Source organism: Nanorana parkeri, unplaced genomic scaffold (assembly GCF_000935625.1).
Source record: "Nanorana parkeri isolate BGI_ZX_2015 unplaced genomic scaffold, ASM93562v1 scaffold421, whole genome shotgun sequence".
Classification (NCBI taxonomy): Eukaryota; Metazoa; Chordata; class Amphibia; order Anura; family Dicroglossidae; genus Nanorana; species Nanorana parkeri.
The window spans coordinates 18,406-39,614 of NW_017306689.1; the positions used below are offsets into that span (position 1 = coordinate 18,406).

Genomic DNA, 21,209 nt, shown 5'->3' on the forward strand with positions numbered 1-21,209 from the left:
AATTCTCTTTAAAAGTGAACAGCATACTTGCCTTTAGTAAATTAACCCAATGCATCAACAGGCGGAGTCCTACAGCAAGTACATAAATCAACAGTCCTGACTGCTTTCTGCATGTTTGTTGCAGGAGAATAACCAAACAGGTTGTAGTGTCAGACAAGCTTGTATTTTAGAAGTTCAGCAATGACAGTGTGTGTGTGTGTGTGTGTGTGTGTGACAGTGTGTGTGACAGTGTGTGTGTGTGTGTCTGACAGTGTGTGTGTGTGTGTCTGACAGTGTGTGTGTGTGTGTGTGTCAGTGTGTGTGTGTGTGTCTGACAGTGTGTGTGTGTGTGTCTGACAGTGTGTGTGTGTGTGTGTGTGACAGTGTGTGTGTGTGTGTGTACAGGTTTCCTTCAATTAGAAAAAGGGAAGGTTTAGGGCTTGTTCACACCAAGTGCGGAGCAGATACAGAGCAGTTACAGAACGCATAAAAAATGCATCCAAAGTATTCCAATGGTAAAAAAGAGAAGAGGAGCGGAACACAGCAAAAACGCACTGCACATGTAAAAACTCATGCAGATCTGGTGTGAACAAGCCTTAAGAAGCAGAGTATGCGCACATTATGAAGTAAACAAAAATAAAATTTAGCAAAGCTGCTCGTCATAAACCTGTCCTAATGTCCCCAGTGAAGAGATTATGATTTATGGATATCTGAATGAGCAGTTCAATTACATTGCTGAGACACCATGCATAAAAGATTACCTGGAAAACAGGGAGATGAGGAAGGGTTCAGGAAACACTGCACAGAACAGTCATGTGCCGAGTGCAGCAATCCTAGCAATTGACTCATTTGACAAATTGAGTCAATTACATTTAAATGATAAAATTGTGCAGCCCATGGCAGCCAGTTGAGTGTCATTACACCTTGCACTAATCATTTCAAGAAGCCGGTTAAAGCTCTTCACTGTGCAGAAAACACAGTTGTGGCATCAAAATATACTGCATGCATAGAAGCCTTTAATAAGATTTCAGATTTAAAAGTGTACAACATTATACAAATTAATCCAATCAATTCCGCTAAGAAAATTGAATAATGTATTAAGCTTAAAGTATTAAAATCAACTACTACACACAGGACAGCATTATGTTTAAGTCCAGTAGTTCACCAAAATAACTGGTCTTAAAATGGGAAAAGGTTCATGAAGTGTGTACAATATATAAAAGAAAAATACATTTGCAGGGCTGTTAATTCTAGTAATTAAAAAGATTGCCAGTGTACAAAAGGTAATGCTTAAAATCCTATGACAAAATGCGTCTGGTAAAAGTTTCGCCACACAGACTTGTTATAAGTGTATAATATGTACCCCATTAGTTCCAGGGCCTCATTTTAGTAGTGCGGATGAATGCCATGTAGTCTGTTTTGTAGAGAAGACGGGTCACCAACTTCTCCACTTAGAGGCATGTAAATGCTTGTTGCATCCCTTAGATCTGCAGTGTACATTTTTTGAGGGTGTGGGGTAATTGCAGAAGAGCTGGAATCAGATTCAGTCCCTGGTGCTGAAGATCCAAAGCCCAGGGTACTAGTGGTCTGCTGAGTGTAGTGTGCTGGTATGTTATACATGGGTGCAGGACTCATATAAGTCTGAGAGGAAGCCAACATGGAGCCATAATGCAGGCCGTTAAGCTCATACCTCTGCACGTGCTGAAATGGAGACCGGTTTATACCAGGATGTTGCAGGTGGTCAAAGTGCTCCTGCATGAAAGCATATGCCCCTGTAGGCCATCCATTCATGGGGACATAAGGGTCTGTCCTCCGACCAACTCCTACAGATCCCAACATGAGATTAGTATCTGCAGTTGAAACTTCACCAGGCAGGTAATATTGATCCATTTTCTGGAGTTTCTTCTGCTTCCTTTTTGGTGTGTACTTATAATCCGGATATTCCGACACGTGCTGAGCCCTTAGTCTTTTTGCCTCATTTATAAAGGGCTTCTTTTGGGCATCAGTGAGGAGTTTCCAGTCTGCTCCCAACTTCTTGCTGATCTCAGAATTGTGCTTCTTGGGATATTCTGCAAGCATCTTTTTTCTCTCTTCTGTTGACCACACCATAAAAGCATTCATAGGTCTCTTTATTCGAATTTGGCTCGGCTTAAGAGCATTACTTTTTATCCTTTCTGGTGTAGGAGCATTGCGTTTCACCCCTGCAGGCACACTTTCCCCAGTCAGTGTGCTTGCTTTCTGCACAGGACTCCGGATGCTTGTTTCCACCATGGTATACATTTAGTGCAAACTGTGGGCTTGTAGCTGCAATCTCTCTGAAACTTTTAGCAAACACCAACTCACCCTTGTTTCTCTGGTTAAGAGCAATCCAGGCCTCTGACTAATTGTATATTAATTAGTATCAATCAGCCAATAATAGCAAGGTCCCAAAGTCAAACCCTCACTAACCATTGCAAAAGCTGCTTAACCCTTTCAAATGACATTCATCACTCAATCATTTACAAAAACGTGCAAAGAAAGGAAGTACAAGTGAAGCAATTAACCATTGGAACCATAAAAGTTCCCTAGAGAAATGAAAAAAAGGTTTCAGGTTGCTACAGGCAACAGCTTAACGTGGGTTGCTCTTTTGCACAAGCTTTCACAAAACAGAAACACCAAATGGCATCAGTAAACTAAGGCAAGGACATATGAATGCTTACCCCATTTATTATATGTATAACACAAGCATCCAATCCCCATGCTCAACGTTAGCATAGCACACAGAATCAGGAAAGTTGTGCTCTGTAATGTTAGTGGCAATGTTTTGTAATTGTCCAAACAATCAAAAATGTAAATTGTATTCTTTGTTTTGCCCTGGATATACCTACGGTTAAGTTATAAGATCTGATATGTACGCATTTGAACTTCAGTTTGTTCAGGTGCTCAAACTGAGCCCATTCACACACATCAGTAAACTGCGTTTTACTGCATCTGATCAACGCAGGTCACCACTATGACACATAGATGCTACGCACTAGCCTGCCCACTAAAGCACAACATTTTAGAAGATGGGCTAGTGTGAATGAGCCCTTAGCATGCAGACACATATTTGAATTAGGTTACAATTAAAGGTCATCAGATTACTGCATCAGATCACATATTGAGCATGCAGACACATTAGCATGCAGACACATTAGTGTGCAGACACCTTAAAATGCAGACACATCTTTGAATTAGGTTACAATTAAAGGTCATCAGATTACTGCATCAGATCACATATTGAGCATGCAGACACATTAGCATGCAGACACCTTAGCATGCAGACACCTTAGCATGCAGACACATTAGCATGCAGGCACCTTAGCATGCAGACACATATTTGAATTAGGTTACAATTAAAGGTAATCAGATTACTGCATCAGATCAACGCAAGTCACCACTATGACACATAGATGCAACGCACTAGCCTGCCCACTAAAGCACAACATTTTAGAGGACAGGCTAGTGTGAATGAGCCCTTAGCATACAGACACATATTTGAATTCGGTTACAATTAAAGGTAATCTGTCATGCAAAAAGAAGAAAGCTACCATTATTGACCTCACCTTCTGAAATGCTAGTTGTCTGGCTGTCAAAGCTGACCCTCATTCTTCAATACCTTAAGGCTGAGATCACGTGGCAGCAGCCATCACTATCCTCTGAAAAGAAATCTGTGGTGGATTGCTTTTCATAGGACGGTGCAGCAGCTGCTCCCCGGCTTTCAGGAGGCTATACTGCCACCCCCATGTGGTTGCGGCGTGATCCCATTCGTTGCAATGGTCGCATTTGATAATTTAAAGTGGCACCGCCTGCTAAATGTGACATTCTGCATCCGCAGCGATGTATACAGCACTGGTTGGCTGCAGTACTGACATTGCAGCAAGACAAGGGGGGTGAGCAGTAAAAACGCAGATTAACAATTCAATTTTTGCCCATATGAACAAGGCCTAAAGGTGGCCATACACTCTACAACCATCGCAAGACTTTAGTCTTGCGATGGTTGTAAAGGGATTAAAAAAACGTACGATCTGCCTATCTTGGACAGGCAGATCGCACTCTCGATCATCGCAAGCCCGCCCTCCTGAGGGGCGGGCTTCCGATGACCGCAATGCTGAACGGGCAGTGTGCGCGTGCGCACACCGGCCCGTTCAGCATTTATCTTCCGAGCACCGTTCTAACCAGCCGAGAATCGTACGATTCCCGGCTGGTTTTCGAACATGCTGGTTCGACAGAAGACGTGCGACCGTACAGTAGAAACGGTCGCACGTCTCCGTTCACACTGCTCGATTATCGTACGAAAACCCGATCGCATACGATTATCGTACGATAATCGTGCAGTGTATGGGCACCTTTAGGCTCTGATCTAAAAAGTTTGAAGACAAGGACTTCTGACATTTCTCCAACCTTACTGATCTGCATACAGTGATACCTTGGTTTACGAGCATAATTCGTTCCGGAAGCATGCTTGTAATCCAAAGCGCTTGTATATCAAAGCAAATTTCCCCATAGGAAATAATGTAAATTCAGATGATTCGTTCCACAACCCAAAAATATTCATATAAAAATGATTACAATACTGTAATATAATACTGTATAAAATATAAAGAAAAATAAACCAATTACTGGTACCTTTGTGGCTTGTGTGAGGGGGACTATTGTGTAGGACGACTTTCACTGTCACTAACGGAATCACTGCTATCTCTCGGCTCAATGGAATCTTTTTCATTTCGTGAAACCTTTAAGGTGGCCATACACTTTACAACCACCTTAGTCTTGCGATGGTTGTAAAGTACTTTAAAAAACGTACGATCTGCCCATCTTGGACAGGCAATTCGTACTCTCGATCATCGCAAGCCCGCCCACTTGAGGGGCGGGCTTACGATGACTGTAATGAGGGGCGGGCTTACGATGACTGCAAACGGCCCGTTCGGCAGTTGTCGAACCAGCAGGCCACTAACTCGCCGAGAATCGTGCAGTGTATGGGCACCTTAACAAGGATTCTATCCAATGTGACATTGCATTGTCGTTAAACAGACTCATCGCTCGCACTTCTACAGCCTTATTCGGGTGGTGCTTTCCTACAAAGATTTGCTCTTATTGCAAGTCATTGCTTGTATTTCAAGGCAACATTTTTCAGAAATGTTTGCTTGTCTTGCAAAACGCTCTCAAACCAAGTTACTTGTAAACCAAGGTATTACTGTACTTGTTCTGGGTCATAGACTAGGAGCACACTGAAGCTTATCAGCCTGTAGAGCAGCCAGGCAACCAGCATTTGCAGAAGAAGGTAAACACTACATTTGTATGACAGATTTATTTTAACCTACAAATTTGGGTACAGATTACCTGAAATGTAATGCTGGAAAGTTCACCTGTTCATATGAGGAAGGGTCACTCGCTGGCCGTATCTAAAGCAAAAACACCTTACCCTTTCGTATAAGAAATTTTGTGTGTCTGTCTCATGGAGGATTTAAGAAATTCCAAAGTGTATATATACACATAAGCAGGACCAGGCAAGCTACAAGTTAGAGAACACCTGTCATGTGATGCTGTAAATGATCTCTGTATCTGAGCTCTATATACACATTCTCTATTCCCATCTCATTCATTATGTCCTGACCATACCCCATTCCCAGGTTTAACTGCATTAGTTAGGATCAGGAGCATCACCACTATAACATCCCCAAACAACACTGTCTGTGGACAGCCAGGTCTGCTTCTCATATAAAGTCACCCCCTGCTGGACTGACTAACAGATTGACCACAGTGGCGTAACCAGAGTTATGGGCGCCCGGGGCAGACATTTTTTTTTCGCCCCCCTCCCCCATATTATATAAACATCCACTGGAACTGTACCCCCCACCCATATTAGACAGGCTGTTACCTAGAAGTAACCGGAGTCAAATAATAATTAGTTGTCCCCATCAGAGTGCCCCTTATTTACAAAGGTAGTGTAAGGGGGCACACTGATGGGGGCAACCAATGTAAGAGGGGCCTTGATGGGCTGTCAGCCAGCCATAATGGGGCACAGGTTAGCGATCGCGGTCCAGACAGGAATATCTGTAAAAAATAAGCCAAGGCAACGGGACTTGCTGTATTTTACTTGAAGACCTTTCACTGGACTTCCGACCCGCTTTCTCAATTCAGGAGTTTCTGAATTGAGAAAGCTGGTTGGATGACCAGTGAAACGTCTTCAAGAAAAATACAGAAAGTCCAGTTGCCTTGACTTATTTTTTACAGATATACCATGACCTGGATGAATGAGAACCTTCACAGACATATTGCTATAGAGAATGGGATCTCACTGGCCCCCCAACCCCCCTGGCATTCTCTGCACTAAAGTAGCTAACACTCTTATGTCCCCCGCACAGTCACACACTATTATTATACATTTATATAGCTCTGACATATACCGCAGTGCTGTACAGAGAACACTGAGCCAGTCACATCAGTCTCTGTACAGAGGAGCTTACACTCTTATTTCCCCCCACAGTAATACACTATTATTATACATTTATATAGCTCTGACATATACCACAGTGCTGTACAGAGAAGTCACATCAGCCAGTCACATCAGCCTCTGTACAGAGGAGCTTACACTCTAATGCAGAATACCACTAGCTATAGAGGACTAAAAATCCCAGCAATACATTATACAGCAATATAGAATAATAGTATATGAATTTGGTACATACTTTGTGCTGCCGCTCTGCTCCGGGGTACCAGCCTGAAGTCTCGGGCAAAGGGGCTCAGGAGGGAAAGATAGGCAGCCGGTGGAAGCCCTGTAAGAAGGCACCGCGTGGTTCCTCAGAAGGCTGCTGTGCGGGACCTAACACAGCCGAATCAATTTGAAAAATTAAATTGCCGAGGTCACTAGTAACGCAGAAGTCAGTGGTATAATGCAGATTACAGAAGAAAGCAGTGTGACGCAGAGGTCAGAGGTGTGACTTATAGTGCAGAGGTCAGTGGTGTGCCGCAGAGTGCAGCGCAAGCGGCGGCTATATTGAGTGGGGCAATTTAGATTAATAATGTCCTGGATTAGTCTGACCCTAGTTCATTTTAATATTTATTAAAATCTGTAGTATGTGTATTTTTGAAATGCCGTGGGTGGCCCACGTGCAGTACAGCCTTCTCGGCCGAACCTCTTACTTCTAAGTAGGTCAGGTGGTTGGAGATCTCAGAAGTTGGAACTTTCTATAGGGCTTCGATAGAGCTTTTCTCCTCCTGATGAGCTGCAGAGAGTATCGTGGCAGTGCAGTGTCTGTGATGATGTCCCCGCCAGTGGTGTATTCTGGTTTGGGGCTGCCCTAGGCAAGACAAAACTCGGGCGCCCCCCCCACACACTAAATTTACCCCACTAGGCTGTGGTCTCAGGTGGGCTCTGTGGTGGGCTCTGTGGGATCTCTGGTGGGCTCTGCAGGGTCTCAGGCTGCAAAGCCCCCCTGGGACCCTGCAGAGCCCACCATAAACCCCGCAGAGCCCGCCACAGATCCTGCAAAGCCCCCCTGAGAACCGGTTGAGCCCTTCACTGATCCTGAACAGCCCCCCCGAGACCCTGCAGTCTCAGGGGGCTGTGCAGGATCTGTGGTGGGCTCTGCCCACCAAAGACCTCGCAGAGCTCACCACAGATCCTGCAAAGCCCCCTTGAGACCCAGCAAAGCCCCCCACAGATCCTGTGGATACCCCCTGACTCCCTGCAGGATCTCAAGGGGGCTCTGCAGGATCTGTGGTGGGCTTTGCAGGCTGCAGAGCCCCCTATGGATCCTGCAAAGCCCCCGAGACCCAGAAAAGCCCCCCACAGATCCTGCAGGACACACACACACCCCAGACCTTACCATTCATTTCTTCACAATCCTTTCGGCCAGCGTTCACTGAAAGAGCGCTGGCGGAAAGGATCCGAGTGTCGGTGCAGATTCAGCTGCACGGTCTGCATCCGACAGAGATGATCATGTAGACCATGTCAGCAGCTGCGATCCCTCCTGTCTGCTCTCTCTCTCCTCCCGGCCGCTGCAGCTACAGAACGGACGGGACGAGAGAGAGCTGACAGGACAGGTCGCAGCTGTGGGGACCTCAGCACTGCCTGCTAAGGATGGGTTCGGGGCGCGTTCGCAGCTCCACGTGCCGAGCCCCCCAGGAAGCTGACAGCGCCAATCACAAGTTCGTCCCGGTCCCTATGCCTGAAGCTGCTGGCCGCCGAAGGGTGCAGGGGTGGAGAGATGCCGGGAAAGTGCCCGGTATGCCCGATGGCCAGTCCGGCCCTGCCGCCAAAGTAACTAAACTATTCGCACTGACCACCAATCGGGCATAGCGGACCAGCCCGGACACAATCAGGATGATTGTGATCGGCCTGGCCCACCGGGCAACTGCCCGGTTTGCCTTTTGGCCAGTCCGGCCCTGGGCAGATCAATCAGGCAAGTTGGGTGGATCCATCCTGGCTGAAGGGCAGCTGTGTGCTGTCAGCATATAGTGGGCAATAGCTCGCTATATGCTGAGTCTTGGGTCACAGGAGGACATTAGCAAATGTCCTCTTGTGACCCTAAAGAGAACTTTGGCAAAAAAAAAGGTTGGGCTATAGTTCTCTTTTAACTTTGCCCTGTGCGGTTCCAGCACGAGGGCGGGATGGGGGTGGGCTGTTGGTTTTAAATGTATGTGTGTCACATCTGTTTAGCGTCTGAGAAGCAAGTAATGTCATCTGGAAACATCAACCAATTAATTGTGAGTGCCTCTTTCACTTCACTGATAATATACTCTCTCTCTCTCTCTCTCTCTCTATCAATCTATCTTTTTTAGATTGTAAGCTCTCACAGGCAGGGCCCTCCTTACCATCTTGTCTTGATTTGTATTGTAATCTTAGTAGGTCACCGGCACACACAAAGAAAGACTTCGATATCAATATCTCATTGAGGTCTCGAAAACGTTAGCTTCTTGTGACATGATGTGACATTCTTCAATAAACATATCAACGAGATATTGATATCGGAATCTTTATTTGTATGTGCTGGTGACTGACCTACTAAGATTACCCTGAGTTTTACATGGCGCAATTCATGCGATCACCATGAGCACCACCAATATTGTAAGGTTGTAGACCGTAAGGAGTGCAGGTGGTTCTTGGAAACAATCTTGAATTGTATTGTAACTCTAATGTCTTCCTTTTATTCTAAACTGTTGGCGCTATATAAATCCTGTATGATAATAATAATATCATATAATAATAATAATGAATATTATATATACTGTATATATATTGCTCCAGGGAATAAGCTGTGATAGTCATTATCGCGGCTCCTTTCAACTTAATAAAGAACACCTATACTGTATGGATTTGATTTCAAACATATTCAACCATTAAACCAACATCCGAAAATTTAGGCCTTGTTAACACAAAATGCAGAGCAGATCTGCTCACGTTTCTGCACACGCACGCCAGTCTTTAGATGCGTTTTTGATGCGTTCCAGAGCGTTTTTTTTTTCCTTCAGGAAGCTAACAATGTTATGACGTCATTTCCTTTTACCTCTGACCTTTCATTGGCTGTTCTGATTATTTCCTGCTTCCTCTGACCTTGTTTCACATGTAAAATTGTTGCAGCATGGATCCATGGGATGCAGGCATGCTCCTGGTGATGGTTATTATAATGCTACGCCAAAGTGCCATTCACATTGAAGTACTCACCACAGCTCTCCTTATCAGTAGAGGACATATCCTCATATCCAGGGAAAATCCTGCTATAGAACTCCACTGATCAGCCTTCTTGTTTTTGTATTGAAAATGCCTGCTGTCATACAGCTCAGGGCACTCTTCCACCATACTAATGAATTTCTCGGGGTCACAATACTTATCCACCATTGTTCCTTTGGTCTACAGATCACAAGGTCACCTTTTTCCACAGACAGGAAGTGACCAAGAAAGATTAGGTCATCACAGATGACCATAGTTTTTTTATTTATGGTTAGTTTTTTGCAGTGAATTGCATTGCATTGCGTTTTTGATGCGTTTTTGATGCGTTCCAGAGCAGGTAAAATAGGGCTTGCTGCAGTTTTTTTACCTGCTCTGGAACGGAACGCTGTGAGGTGAACTGGAGCTAAAAATACCATAGGAACACATTGGACGCAGTTTTGATCCGGTCTGTAACTGCTCTGCACCTGTTCCGTGCTTGGTGTGAACAAGCCCTTAGACAGTACGAATGTTTTTAAAATTAAAGCCTTTTTCAAATGTCAATAACAAAATGTTTATTATACCAATTTTTATTATGCATAACAGATATGTATTATTGAAATAAAAAAAGTTAGATAAACATAGCAATATCAGTGAATAAAAATATATGTAATTATAAATTATAGGGGCTAGTTCACACCAGCCCAGTGCGTTCCGACCCGATTCGGTGCCGGAACGCACTGGATCATATCCTGGTCGGCTCACTATGTTTTGGGGCAGGAGGAAGCGCAGCGGTGCATTGAAGTCAATGGCACTGCAGCCACACACTCCTGCCGCAATACGATCGGCTGCACTGGAACACGTGGCACATCAATGCCTGTGTTCCAGTCCGGGGAACTTTTTCTGACTGGACCGGAACGCAGGCATTGATGTGCTTTGCATTCTGATGTGGGCAATCGCGCTGCGGCTGGAGGGCGTGGCTGCGGTGCCATTGACTTCAATGCACCACCACGCCCCCTCCTGCCCCAAAACAAAGTGAGCCGGCCGGGACGGCACCGAATCGGGCCGAAACGCACTGGTGCTAGTGTGAACTAGCCCTAAAAGAACTCTTTTTTATAAATATAACTGACTTTCATCATTTTTAAAGTGCAAATATAGATTAAAATAACTCTTCGCTGTGATATGCTTATAGAATAAAAACTGCTGATTTTCAGGAAAACAAGAAAGGTACTTTGAAAGAAGTTCACTTTTTTTCTGGTCTTGGAAAGAGGACTATATTTTCAGATACATTTTCTTGTCTTGAGACCATTACCTGTAATAACCAAACTCTTTCAGCATTGCTGGCTCTATCTTTCATCCTGTCTTTCAGGCCTTGACAGGTCCTCTTTAGAGCTGCTGCGGCTCCCCCCCTTCCCTAAGACTTAACTCATGATGCTGGCAGAGCTGCAAAGATCAGCCGAGTCCTGCCGGCTGAGCACAACTCCCACCTCCTCCCATGACAAATGAAGATATACAGAGCTGCCTCCTCCTTCACTATGCTGCCTATCCTAGCCCAGCCGGTCTTCTCCTGCTTGGCTGAGCAGACTTGCGATCGCAATCTACAAGCATTAGCTTTACAATCGACTGGTAGATTGCAATCGACCTATTGGGCACTCCTGATCTAGGACATCAAAGCTGAACTGGAAAATAGACATGTCAAATAGCCGAATCAAAATTCATACAAATTTGCTGTAATTCGGACACATCTGAATCCCAATGCATCCAAATATGTCCGAATCCAAATTTCTGTTTCCGAAATTTTTTATCTTGTCCGAATTTCATTTAAAAACTATTTTGAATCGGACATGTGACTTTTCTGGCCAAACAAAGGTATTTTTCGGTTTAATGCATCCAAATGGGTCTGAATCCGATTTCTGGGAGCCTTAGCTTTAGTTTTATGTATATATGGCTCCCAATGTTGCCGCAAAGAATATTCGTTCATACTACAGAATACTTATTATATATACATAATACTAAACCTGATGCTCCAAGACCCAAATGGAGACTGAGTTTCCAAATAGCATTCGGGAGCTCCCGAATGCCATACGTGTCTGGAAGCCTCAGCTTTAATGTTATGTATGTACAGTACCTCACAGAAGTGAGTACAACCCTCACATTTTTGTAAAAATGTTATTATATCATTTCATGTGACAACACAGAAGAAATGACACTTTGCTACAATGTCTTTTTCCCCCCATTTAAAAAAATAATAATTGTATTGTAAGCACATGGTGCCTGAATAGCTTCAGCCAGGGAATGACAGCTGCCAGGGGCAAGATTCCGCAGATGCCAGCTGAATATAAATACAGCAGGTAGTGGGCTGATGCAATAGCCAGCCTGCTATTGGAATTCCAGTATGCAATAGCAGGCTTACTTATTGCACCCGCCCACTGCTTGCTGTGCCCTTTTCCCAGCGTTGAGGAGAGAGCTAGGGGATCCAACCAACTAATCGATAAGAATAGTTGACAACTATTCTCATTATCGATTAGTTGGTTGCAGCCCTAGTATAGACATTGATGATTTATGGGACCTTAGACCGAGAGGAGAGGGAAGGACGTGGGAAGGACTGGTCTAAAAGGAAGCTGGCTCTGAGCTTTGGGTTTTTTTTTTTATAACTAGACACAAACGAGCAGTTAACCCTTAAAGTGTGGGGGTAACCCCACTGCAAGGGTTAATAAAAGTTTCCGGCGTTCTTCTTTAAGCAAGTGCTTAGTGAAATATGGAAGCTGCCATTGCCGGCCTCTACTAAAAAGTTTCCATTGTTCCAAAACACGCATGTAAATCAGGAGCTCTGACTTCACTTACTATATATCAACTACTATATATCATCTTAGGAAGAAGTGCAATGGCAGCTGCTGTTATTTTTCTCAGCATGGGTTGCATTTTACCCAAAGACATTACATTCATTTCTGGGTGTGTGGTTAAGAGCGTCTAGTGCAAACTTTCAGTCAAATGAATTTAAAACATGAATTTGTTGAGAGCATCTCATACAGCCAAAAAACATGTGATACAGTGCCTGAAGGTATTGTTAAGTACAATTACCATGTGCTTCATAAGACCCTATTTGCAATAGCAAAGCTGTTCTATTGACCATATACTGTGCAAATGAAGCAGCTCTCCCTAAGACTATTTTTGTCATACTCTCTGTCCAGCTCTTTTCATAAGCTGCCACACTTCTGTGGAACTACTGCTTCTCAAAGGCAGGGAAAGCTGCTGTTTCCAGTGCTACGATGGACATGGGGCTCAGCTGATGCTCTGTCAAGCTGTTAAACTGATAGCCCTGCAGATTACACCAGGAAAATGGCTCCTGGTGTAATACACGGGGCTTTGCTGCTGTCACACTTCCTGATACACACGACTGTCAAACTGATACCTGAGCTCTGCAAATTACATGAAGAGAGACACTTTCACACATTTATCTTCAGGGATCAGCTGTTATTTTGAGAGCCAGTTCTGTTCTGGGTATCAAGAACGATGACAGCGGAGCCACTCTCTCTATATTTAAAATAAAATATAATGTTCAGCTTTAGAAAGGCTTTCTATTTTTCAGTGATTTTACACTTCCCTTAATTTCAGCCCCCCCAACTGAAACAATTCCTAGGCAGAACACAGAACTGTGCTTATATGATACAAACTGCTAATTTGCATATTCCAGATATAAAAAAATAAGACACTGTTTTATTAAGAAAAACAAACAGAGTTATTAAAATAGCCTTTTCCCTTTATTATTGGTCTTTAAATGACAAACTCAAAAGCATTCTTTGAAGTCCATCATCATGTGTCTTGAGGGTATTTATGTGGAAAAGGTTGTGCCGTTTAACAAAAGTCTCAAACAGAAGCACACCCCCTCCTACACCAAAGTAATGAGACTTACTAGCTAGATATACAGTCCCACTGTCAGCCAATAGATGCTGAAAGAGATCATGCAGAGCACTATAGTAATCAGGGTTATAGATGGTCTCCGATGTTAGAATAATATCATATTTCAAAGATGGCGTTTGATTTTGCATTAACAGTGTCAAATGTGACCAATCACCAGAGAAGAAGCGGCACTTGTCCAAGAGCCCTGCAGATGTTTCTGACTTCTTGACTCTCTTTTTGTTTGGTTCTTCTGTAACATTTCCAGTTCCATCACCACTGTCACAGTTGACCAGAGCATTAGGAATAGTGATCTCTTCTATCACTGTGCTGTTGTAGTCCTGGAAATGCACTTCTTTGGCTTTTCGCTTTAGGGCCACAATTCCCAACAAACCAGCCCCGCAGCCAAGATCCAAGACACTTTTTCCCTTAAAGCTGACATCTTCATCTTCAATATATTTGATGAGATCGAATGTGCACTCCCAAATTTTCATGCCGCCTTCATACACCCCAGAAATTAGATCAGAGTTCGCTGTGACAGTTCTACTCACTATATTTTCACCGTGTGAATCTTCATTAGACAATGTCATTTCCACTACAGACACATTGACGAACTGTAGATCTGAGCTCTGTTCAACGATCTTATTTTCCAGCACTCTGCTGACATCTTGTGGGATTTTGTGCTCGACTGCTGGTTTACAGCAAACTGGTTTTTCTTCAGTTTTACAATCCTTGCCTGTACTGCTACTATTTAAAATGTCACTCTTACTAAGAGAGGAATTCTGTTCTATCCCCGTCTCTTTATTCTTAGTGGATAATTTTAGCTGTACTTCTTTGTCTTCTGAGCGGTGTGTACTATCCTCTGGTGTCTCCCTTTTGCGTTGGAGGTCTGAAAGTCCAGTACATTCCGCTTCATCTTCTTCAACGCTGAAATTAAACTGAAATGACATGTTTCACCTAACCAGCTTAAATGTGGTGCGAAAAGAAAAGACTGCTTGAAGGACACCAGATGAAATAAAAGCCTTTTACAACCCTAAAAAAATAGAAAATAAATAATTGTAATACCCATCACAAATAAAACAGAATATGATAGAAATTGAACAATCTAGGGGCCAGTGAACAATAAAGTTTGTATGATACCTACAGACTACTACTTTGCTGGAAGCAAAATAAAAGCCACTTAAAAAGAACACCCCAAAAAACTTTTACTCAAGGCAAATAAAGAGAAAGTTGCTGAAGAACACCCACCCACAATGGATGTTTTCCAGTAAGGCCCCATTCACACCTATGCGTATTGTAATATGCGTGTCTGTCACGCGTTTTTTTTACCGCGATGCGCGGTAAAAAAAGTTGCACGACCGTCGCGCGATTCCAAAGGCTACTTGGCAGTATACAAATGGAAAACGCCCTACAAAACGGACCAATACGCAGCAAAAAACGCTCCGGGACCTTTTCATGCGTGAGCCGTTTAGTAGCGCGTTCGGGACGGGCGGAAATACGGACAGGTGGGAACGATACCATTGACTACAATGCTATTTATTTTTTTGACCGTTTTGTAGAGGGTTCATCGAGCGTAGGACGCGCTACAAAACGGTCAAGTGTGAATGGGGCCTTAAGGTGCAGGGTAGGCTTAAAGCCCCCTCCAAGTCCATGGCCCATGTTTTTATGAAGAATTCACTAGGGTAAGCATGCACATATGCTGCATCGTCTTGGCCAGAGATGCTGCCAGATGCTGTACACATTGGACACAAGCACCCCAACCCCGTTTATAAAACTATTAGAGAAATTGTAGAAAAGAACTCCTGCACGCTCTGCAAGGGTTAAGTGTTCATTTTTTAATTAATGAGATATACTTACCTACACCTCAGTCCTGCCTGGGTGCTAGACCGGTCCCCGCAGCCTCTCCTTCCCCAGGTTCCGGCGGTCCAAGGACACGTGATGTTATCATGTCTAATTCAAGTGCATTAGATGCGAAGACACCAAGGGACATTCATCGCCGAAACGTAGGGGGAGAAATGTCTGTGAAGGTTCCCATTCATCCAGGTCCCATGGTATATCTGTAAAAAATGAGTCAAGGCAACTGGACTTGCTGTATGAGAAAGCTGGTCAGATGTCCAGTGAAATGTCTTCAAGAAAAATACAGCAAGTCCAGTTGCCTCGACTTATTTTTAACAGATGTAGGGGGGGCGAAAGGTAAGCACTGACCACAGGACCTAGGATCATGCGATAATATCTTCTTTACATCGGCCCCTATAGAAAACATGAGCAGTTAACCCTTGCAGTGAGAGGGTAACCCCACTACGAGATTTAATTTTTACAATTCCTGGAGCTCCTCTGTAAACATAACTCACACTTACAAGGCTAACCCCACATGATAAACAGAAGGTGGATAGATCATCTTCTTGTGCTAAATACTTTTACGGTTAATCATGTTACACCCATATTCAGGGTGTATCATGCAACATGGTCTTAGCTCAACCCCCCCTTATCTGAATCGCAGGGTTCTTCCCCCACAGGCTGCTGCTGTATTTTTTAACACAGCCCCAGCCACGTCATGAGGCTGAGGGACTTGTAGGTCTCATTGAAATACAAATGCGGTGACGTTGCCACACTTATAGTTAATGTATTCTTCCTCCTGTCCATATTACAGAATGTCAAAGTAAGGAGGGGAAAGAGGAAGAATCTGCAGGAGCCTTTGCATTGCACCCACTCATTGCGATTGCAATGTTTTATTGGCTCCAATGCAAAGAAATAATAAATGCACATTTTTTTCTTTTATGAATATGTGTACACTATTTCATTTTCTAACATGGGGACTTTGCCTTTAACTTGGCAAGAACATCTTCTATCAGTGCATGAAGTCTGATTTCAATTAAAGGTTTTACTAATAACAACAAAGCTTCTTCCCAGACTTTAGATAAAAGACATAACATTATGCCACGTACAAGGTAAATCCCCCACAGACAACCCCAAACCACCTACACATATCAGAACTTCCAGCAGCAACAAGCATGTCCTGAGACTCCATGTCAAATCAACAAGAAGGAAGAACGAGCGATTAGCACATGGGGACGTTTCAGAGCGCACAGCGCCATCTAGTGGACCCTCCTTACACAACTGTTTACATACACAATTAGTACAACATCGCCATCTTGTGTTTAAATATGAATACTGAGAGGTAAAAATGTTTACGCCTAATCAGGGTTATTCACTAAAGGGTGAAGAGTCTGGAGAAGGCAGGAGACGTGAACAATCTAGGACAGCACAGCTGGACAGGAAAGGGAGCTGAATTGGAGAATGTTTCCAAATCAGCTATGTTGTCCTAGATTGTTCACTTCTTCTGCCTTCTCCAGACTCTTCACCCTTTTGTGAATAACCCTGTATAATAACTCAACAATAGACAAAATGAAGAAAAAGATTGTTTAGGCAATAGAGGTTTTAGATGGTTTTACCATACATACAATACAAAAAGCAAAATCCCCATGGTAAAGAAAGAAAGCTGGGATAATGTTCAAGAATTAGGAACTTGAATCAATTGCCCGGTCGTGCACATATGTGTGGCAGCACATAGGTGGCTTTTATGGCTGGGCTGCCACATTTATGCCTACAGCTGGTGCCATTGTGTTGGGAGCACACTCACTCAATGCCCCCAGTACAGTGACTGTGCTGTCAGCAGCAAACTTCTACCTGGCAGCACTGGGGGTCCCAAGATTGAATCCCGGTCAGGTCACTCACTATCTGCAAGACATTTGCATGTTCTCCCTGTGCTTGTGTGGGTTTCCTCCCACACTCCAAAGACATGCTAGAAGGTTCATTGGCTTCTGTCTAAATTGGCCATGTATGTGTGTGAGATAGGGACCTTAGATTAAAAGCTCATTGAGGGCAGGGACTGATGTGAATGTGCACTGCGTAAAATTGTTCTTCCAGTCACATTGATCACATATTGGGAAGTCTGCCTCCCAGTGTTAAGAAACTATTAAAGGGCCAACAGAAGCAGACAGCAAGGTGTTAAAGCCCACTTTCTGTCAAAACTCTTTTTTTTATTTCATTTTGGAAAGTCTATTGAAGGGTTAGCACCTCTTTATAAGGTTTTATTGCTTTCTGTCTCTCCATTGAAATTTCCTCTCACTCCCTGTCCCAATAACAGGGGTTTCACAGTGACAGGATGTAATGGGAAATATCTCCTGTGGGGGCAATGAAAAGTTGAAATGGTAAAACGTTAGAAGCTCTCTTATGTTCCTGTCTGCTCCTTCCTGTCCTGGCGATCCCCATACCTCTCTTATAGAAATAAATATTATAGTATAATCTCCCCAAAGCAGTAACAGGCAGCAAAATATAAGTCTTGCAAAAGTGACATCTCTTCCCCACCATATTAACAACAAAACAAACTTTTTTTTTTAGTGCAGACAGTCAACTCTTTTTTTTTAAATTGGGTATTGAGTGAAAGCGTTTTAATTACTTCAATGGAGATGTCACCAGCACGACAAAGACTCAAATGTCAGTGCAAATTCATTTAATGATGTTCACTCAAAAATGTCAAGCACTTTCGGGGCCACGCAGGGTCCCCTTCATCCGGCTCAATGTCTACTCTGAGCCTGATGAAGGGGACCCTGCACGGCCCCAAAAGCGCTTGACATTTTTGAGTGACTATCATCATTAAATTAATTTGCACTGACATTTGAGTCTTTATTGTGCTGGTGTGCTGGTGACATCTCCATTGAAGACTGTTCTAAGTGTGGCGCCATTCGCTGTCATTGTTAGCACCCAATACCACTTTTGGGGATTCCGGTAAGGAGTTCTACAGGACTTGGGACATCTGTACTGCTTAGGTTTTAAAGGAGAACTATGGTGTTAAGTCTTTTCCCAATAGTTCTCCTTAGGGTAACGGGAGGACACAAACTAGCGTCCTCCCGTCACCCTATGCTCAGTATACCGCGAGCTGTAGCTCGTGGTATACTGAGACGCCGCAGCTGAAGCGGATCCTGACAATTGTGCCGGGATCCGCCCAGCTGTGTGACTGACAGCTGGCTCTGCCTATCTAAAGGCAGAGCCAGCTGTACCCGTCCCTCCCCCGTCCGTTCTGCCAGTCAGCGCTGGCGGATCGGAGCTTGGAGGGGGGAATCCAGCCCCTCCCCTGTCAAGGCAGAGAGCCGTGACAGGATCGAGAGGTGAGCGAACGCCGGTATGTGTTCGCTCACCTCCCGATCTACTGAGCCGACCTGTGACAGTCTCATTGTCACAGGTCGGCTAGAACTATGAGGTGAATGAAAAGCACTCACCTCATAGTTCTCCTTTAATTACTGTCTGCATCCGTTACAGAAATTTTAACTGATTTCCTTTCCCTGGTTGTACCACTTACTGGGACTAGAAGTGATAGGAATTTCCTTATGGGTTCACAGACAGCACAAATTCCTGACATAACACTTCCTCATGCTTTCTATGTTTATTTTCCCCTCACTTTCTAGGGGACCAGTCACCAGAGCCATAAATCTCTTGTTCTTTTTGTTGCTGAAGATAGTTCTTTATGATTTTGACTGCATGTTTAGGGCCATTGTCCTGCTGCAGAATACATTTAGGGCCGGTTAGACGCCTTCCTGGTGGTATTTCATTATGAATAAGTATCTGCCTCTACTTTTTAGCATTGAGAAGACCAATAATTCTGACCAAATCCTCAACTTCACGTGCAAGCTCCAAACCTCCACCATGCTTCACTGTTGCTTGCAGACACTCATCCTTGTACTGCTCTCCATTTTTTCTTTCATATTGAACTATCTTAAAGTGTTATTAAACCCAAAAATGTATTTTCCCCTCACTGACACCCTATTTTCCCTAACTATTAATGATGCATCAAAATTCCGGGCGAAAATGGCACTATGGGCAAAATACCGAAAGTACCATAACGGACAAAATTGCAGCTGAAAATTCAGTACATCCCTAGCTTCTCTCCTCCCCACTGGATGCCAGTTTGTGTCACCTGCTCTCCTCCACCTGTGTTGGCACAGGCAGAGGGGATCGGAGGAGACAAAGACCGGCGCACAGTGGGGAGGATAGAAGTTGTCAGGATGCAGTTTGGGGTGGTGCGGGGAGTAGGCAGCTGTCACCGGAGGCTGAGATACCCTCCCACACCACTCGCCTGTGACAGGCGGAAGAGTCAGGATGGAGAGCGGGTTACAAGCACTCAGCAATCAGAACTGATCGCTGAGTGTTTGTAAATAACCGAGGACATAATATGCTTACTGTGTCCTCAGTTATGAATGAACAGGAAATGCTCTACATCACTTCCTGTTCATTCAGGATTATGGACACAGTAACTCTATACTATTTCCACAGTTCACGAATTGACAGGAGCACTCAGTATACAGGATTTCTGTTCATTCATAATAGAGGCTGCAGACAAAGAGATTGAGGACTCTGTGTCCTTAATCTCTTTTTCTATTCTAAAAACGAAATATCAGGTCTATTTAGACACACAAGGACCATGGGGAACAAAAGTAGCCCCCCTCCAGAAGGAATGACACTATCAGCACCAATTCAGAGATGATTTAAAGATCTACAGCTGAGTGATACACAAAAAAGATACATTTTATGTTAATAGTTAGGGTGCTTGAATGCATTTTTAAGATTTAACTCCTGAGTTTAGCGTCACTAAGTTTATGGGGAGTTACTGCACAGGCAGCATATGTTTTTGTAAAGAGGATGTAAAAGCTGCTGCCTCCAAAGAGGTGGATTCACACCGAAGTGATACGGCTTTTGTTAATAGTTGGGGTACTTGAATGCATTTTTAAGATTTAACTTTTGAGTTTAGTGTCACTCTGGGAATTTTGAAAAACACCCTTGGAGTGAGGTGGTTGCTCTGTCTAGGGGGATTCAATAAAGCAGATATACTCACCTGATCATCGGTCCCGGCTGCTCGACCGGTCCCGCAGCCTCTTCCCCCCTGGGATCCGGTGATGTGAGGACTACTAATGTCATCACGTCTTATGCAGATCCATTCACCTGCATTAGACATTCCACGACCTGAATGGAGGGGGAGACAGGACAGCACCAACCAGGGCAGGACCGAGGATCGGATGAGTAAATCTACCTTATGCAAGTCCCCTGGACAAAAAAGCATTAAACCCTTGCAGTGCAGAGGTAGCCCCACTGCAAGAATAAGCTTTTTAAATTCCCAGAGTGCTTTTTTTAAAGTGCAACTTGCGTTCAAACATTCTTAGGGGGGTTCAGCCTCTCTTTTTGTCCCACATTTTTGGGTGTCACCAGAACAGAAAAAATGTTTTTGCCTCAGTTCTACTTTAACCACTTGCCGTCCGCATTTTCTAAATACATGGGCGGACGACGTATTTATGTGATTTTGTTTTCTGCATGCGCAAGCAGAATCCCCCAAAAATATTTTAACAGCCGGTAACGGCTGTGACATACAAGCGTTATTGCCGCTCTATAGTGGTCCGATCGCTTGCATAATGGCAATGTGCAGCCGCCCCCTTCACCATCGCTGCCTCCCTGCGGGCCCAGGATCGGCACAGCGGCTCCTTACACTAACAGCAGGTGAGAAATCAGCATTCCCCCACTGCTGATCTGTCCTCCAATGCTTGAAGGCGCAAGTGATGTGTATTACATCACTTCCGCCTTTAGCTGTCATTTCTCTGGCTGCAATAGCTAGAGG

General features: G+C 44.0%; 2 protein-coding genes across 2 annotated transcripts; both read right to left on the reverse strand.

The window, feature by feature from the left end:
- Nucleotides 1-1,365: 1,365 nt before the first annotated feature.
- LOC108789816 (transcription factor Sox-3-like) lies at nucleotides 1,366-2,259 on the reverse strand. The gene has a single exon (XM_018559914.1). It carries the CDS (start codon nucleotides 2,257-2,259, stop codon nucleotides 1,366-1,368), a length of 894 nt encoding a protein of 297 aa, XP_018415416.1.
- An 11,154-nt stretch (nucleotides 2,260-13,413) lies between these two features.
- Nucleotides 13,414-14,496, reverse strand: METTL18 (methyltransferase like 18). The gene has a single exon (XM_018559915.1). The coding sequence runs from the start codon at nucleotides 14,494-14,496 to the stop codon at nucleotides 13,414-13,416; it is 1,083 nt and encodes a 360-aa protein (XP_018415417.1).
- Between the last annotated feature and the right edge of the window lie 6,713 nt (nucleotides 14,497-21,209).

Bases quoted from the DNA above. Each gene is read 5' to 3' on its own strand.
- METTL18 (XM_018559915.1), bottom strand. From the start codon at position 14,496: ATGTCATTTCAGTTTAATTTCAGCGTTGAAGAAGATGAAGCGGAATGT.
- LOC108789816 (XM_018559914.1), bottom strand. From the start codon at position 2,259: ATGTATACCATGGTGGAAACAAGCATCCGGAGTCCTGTGCAGAAAGCA.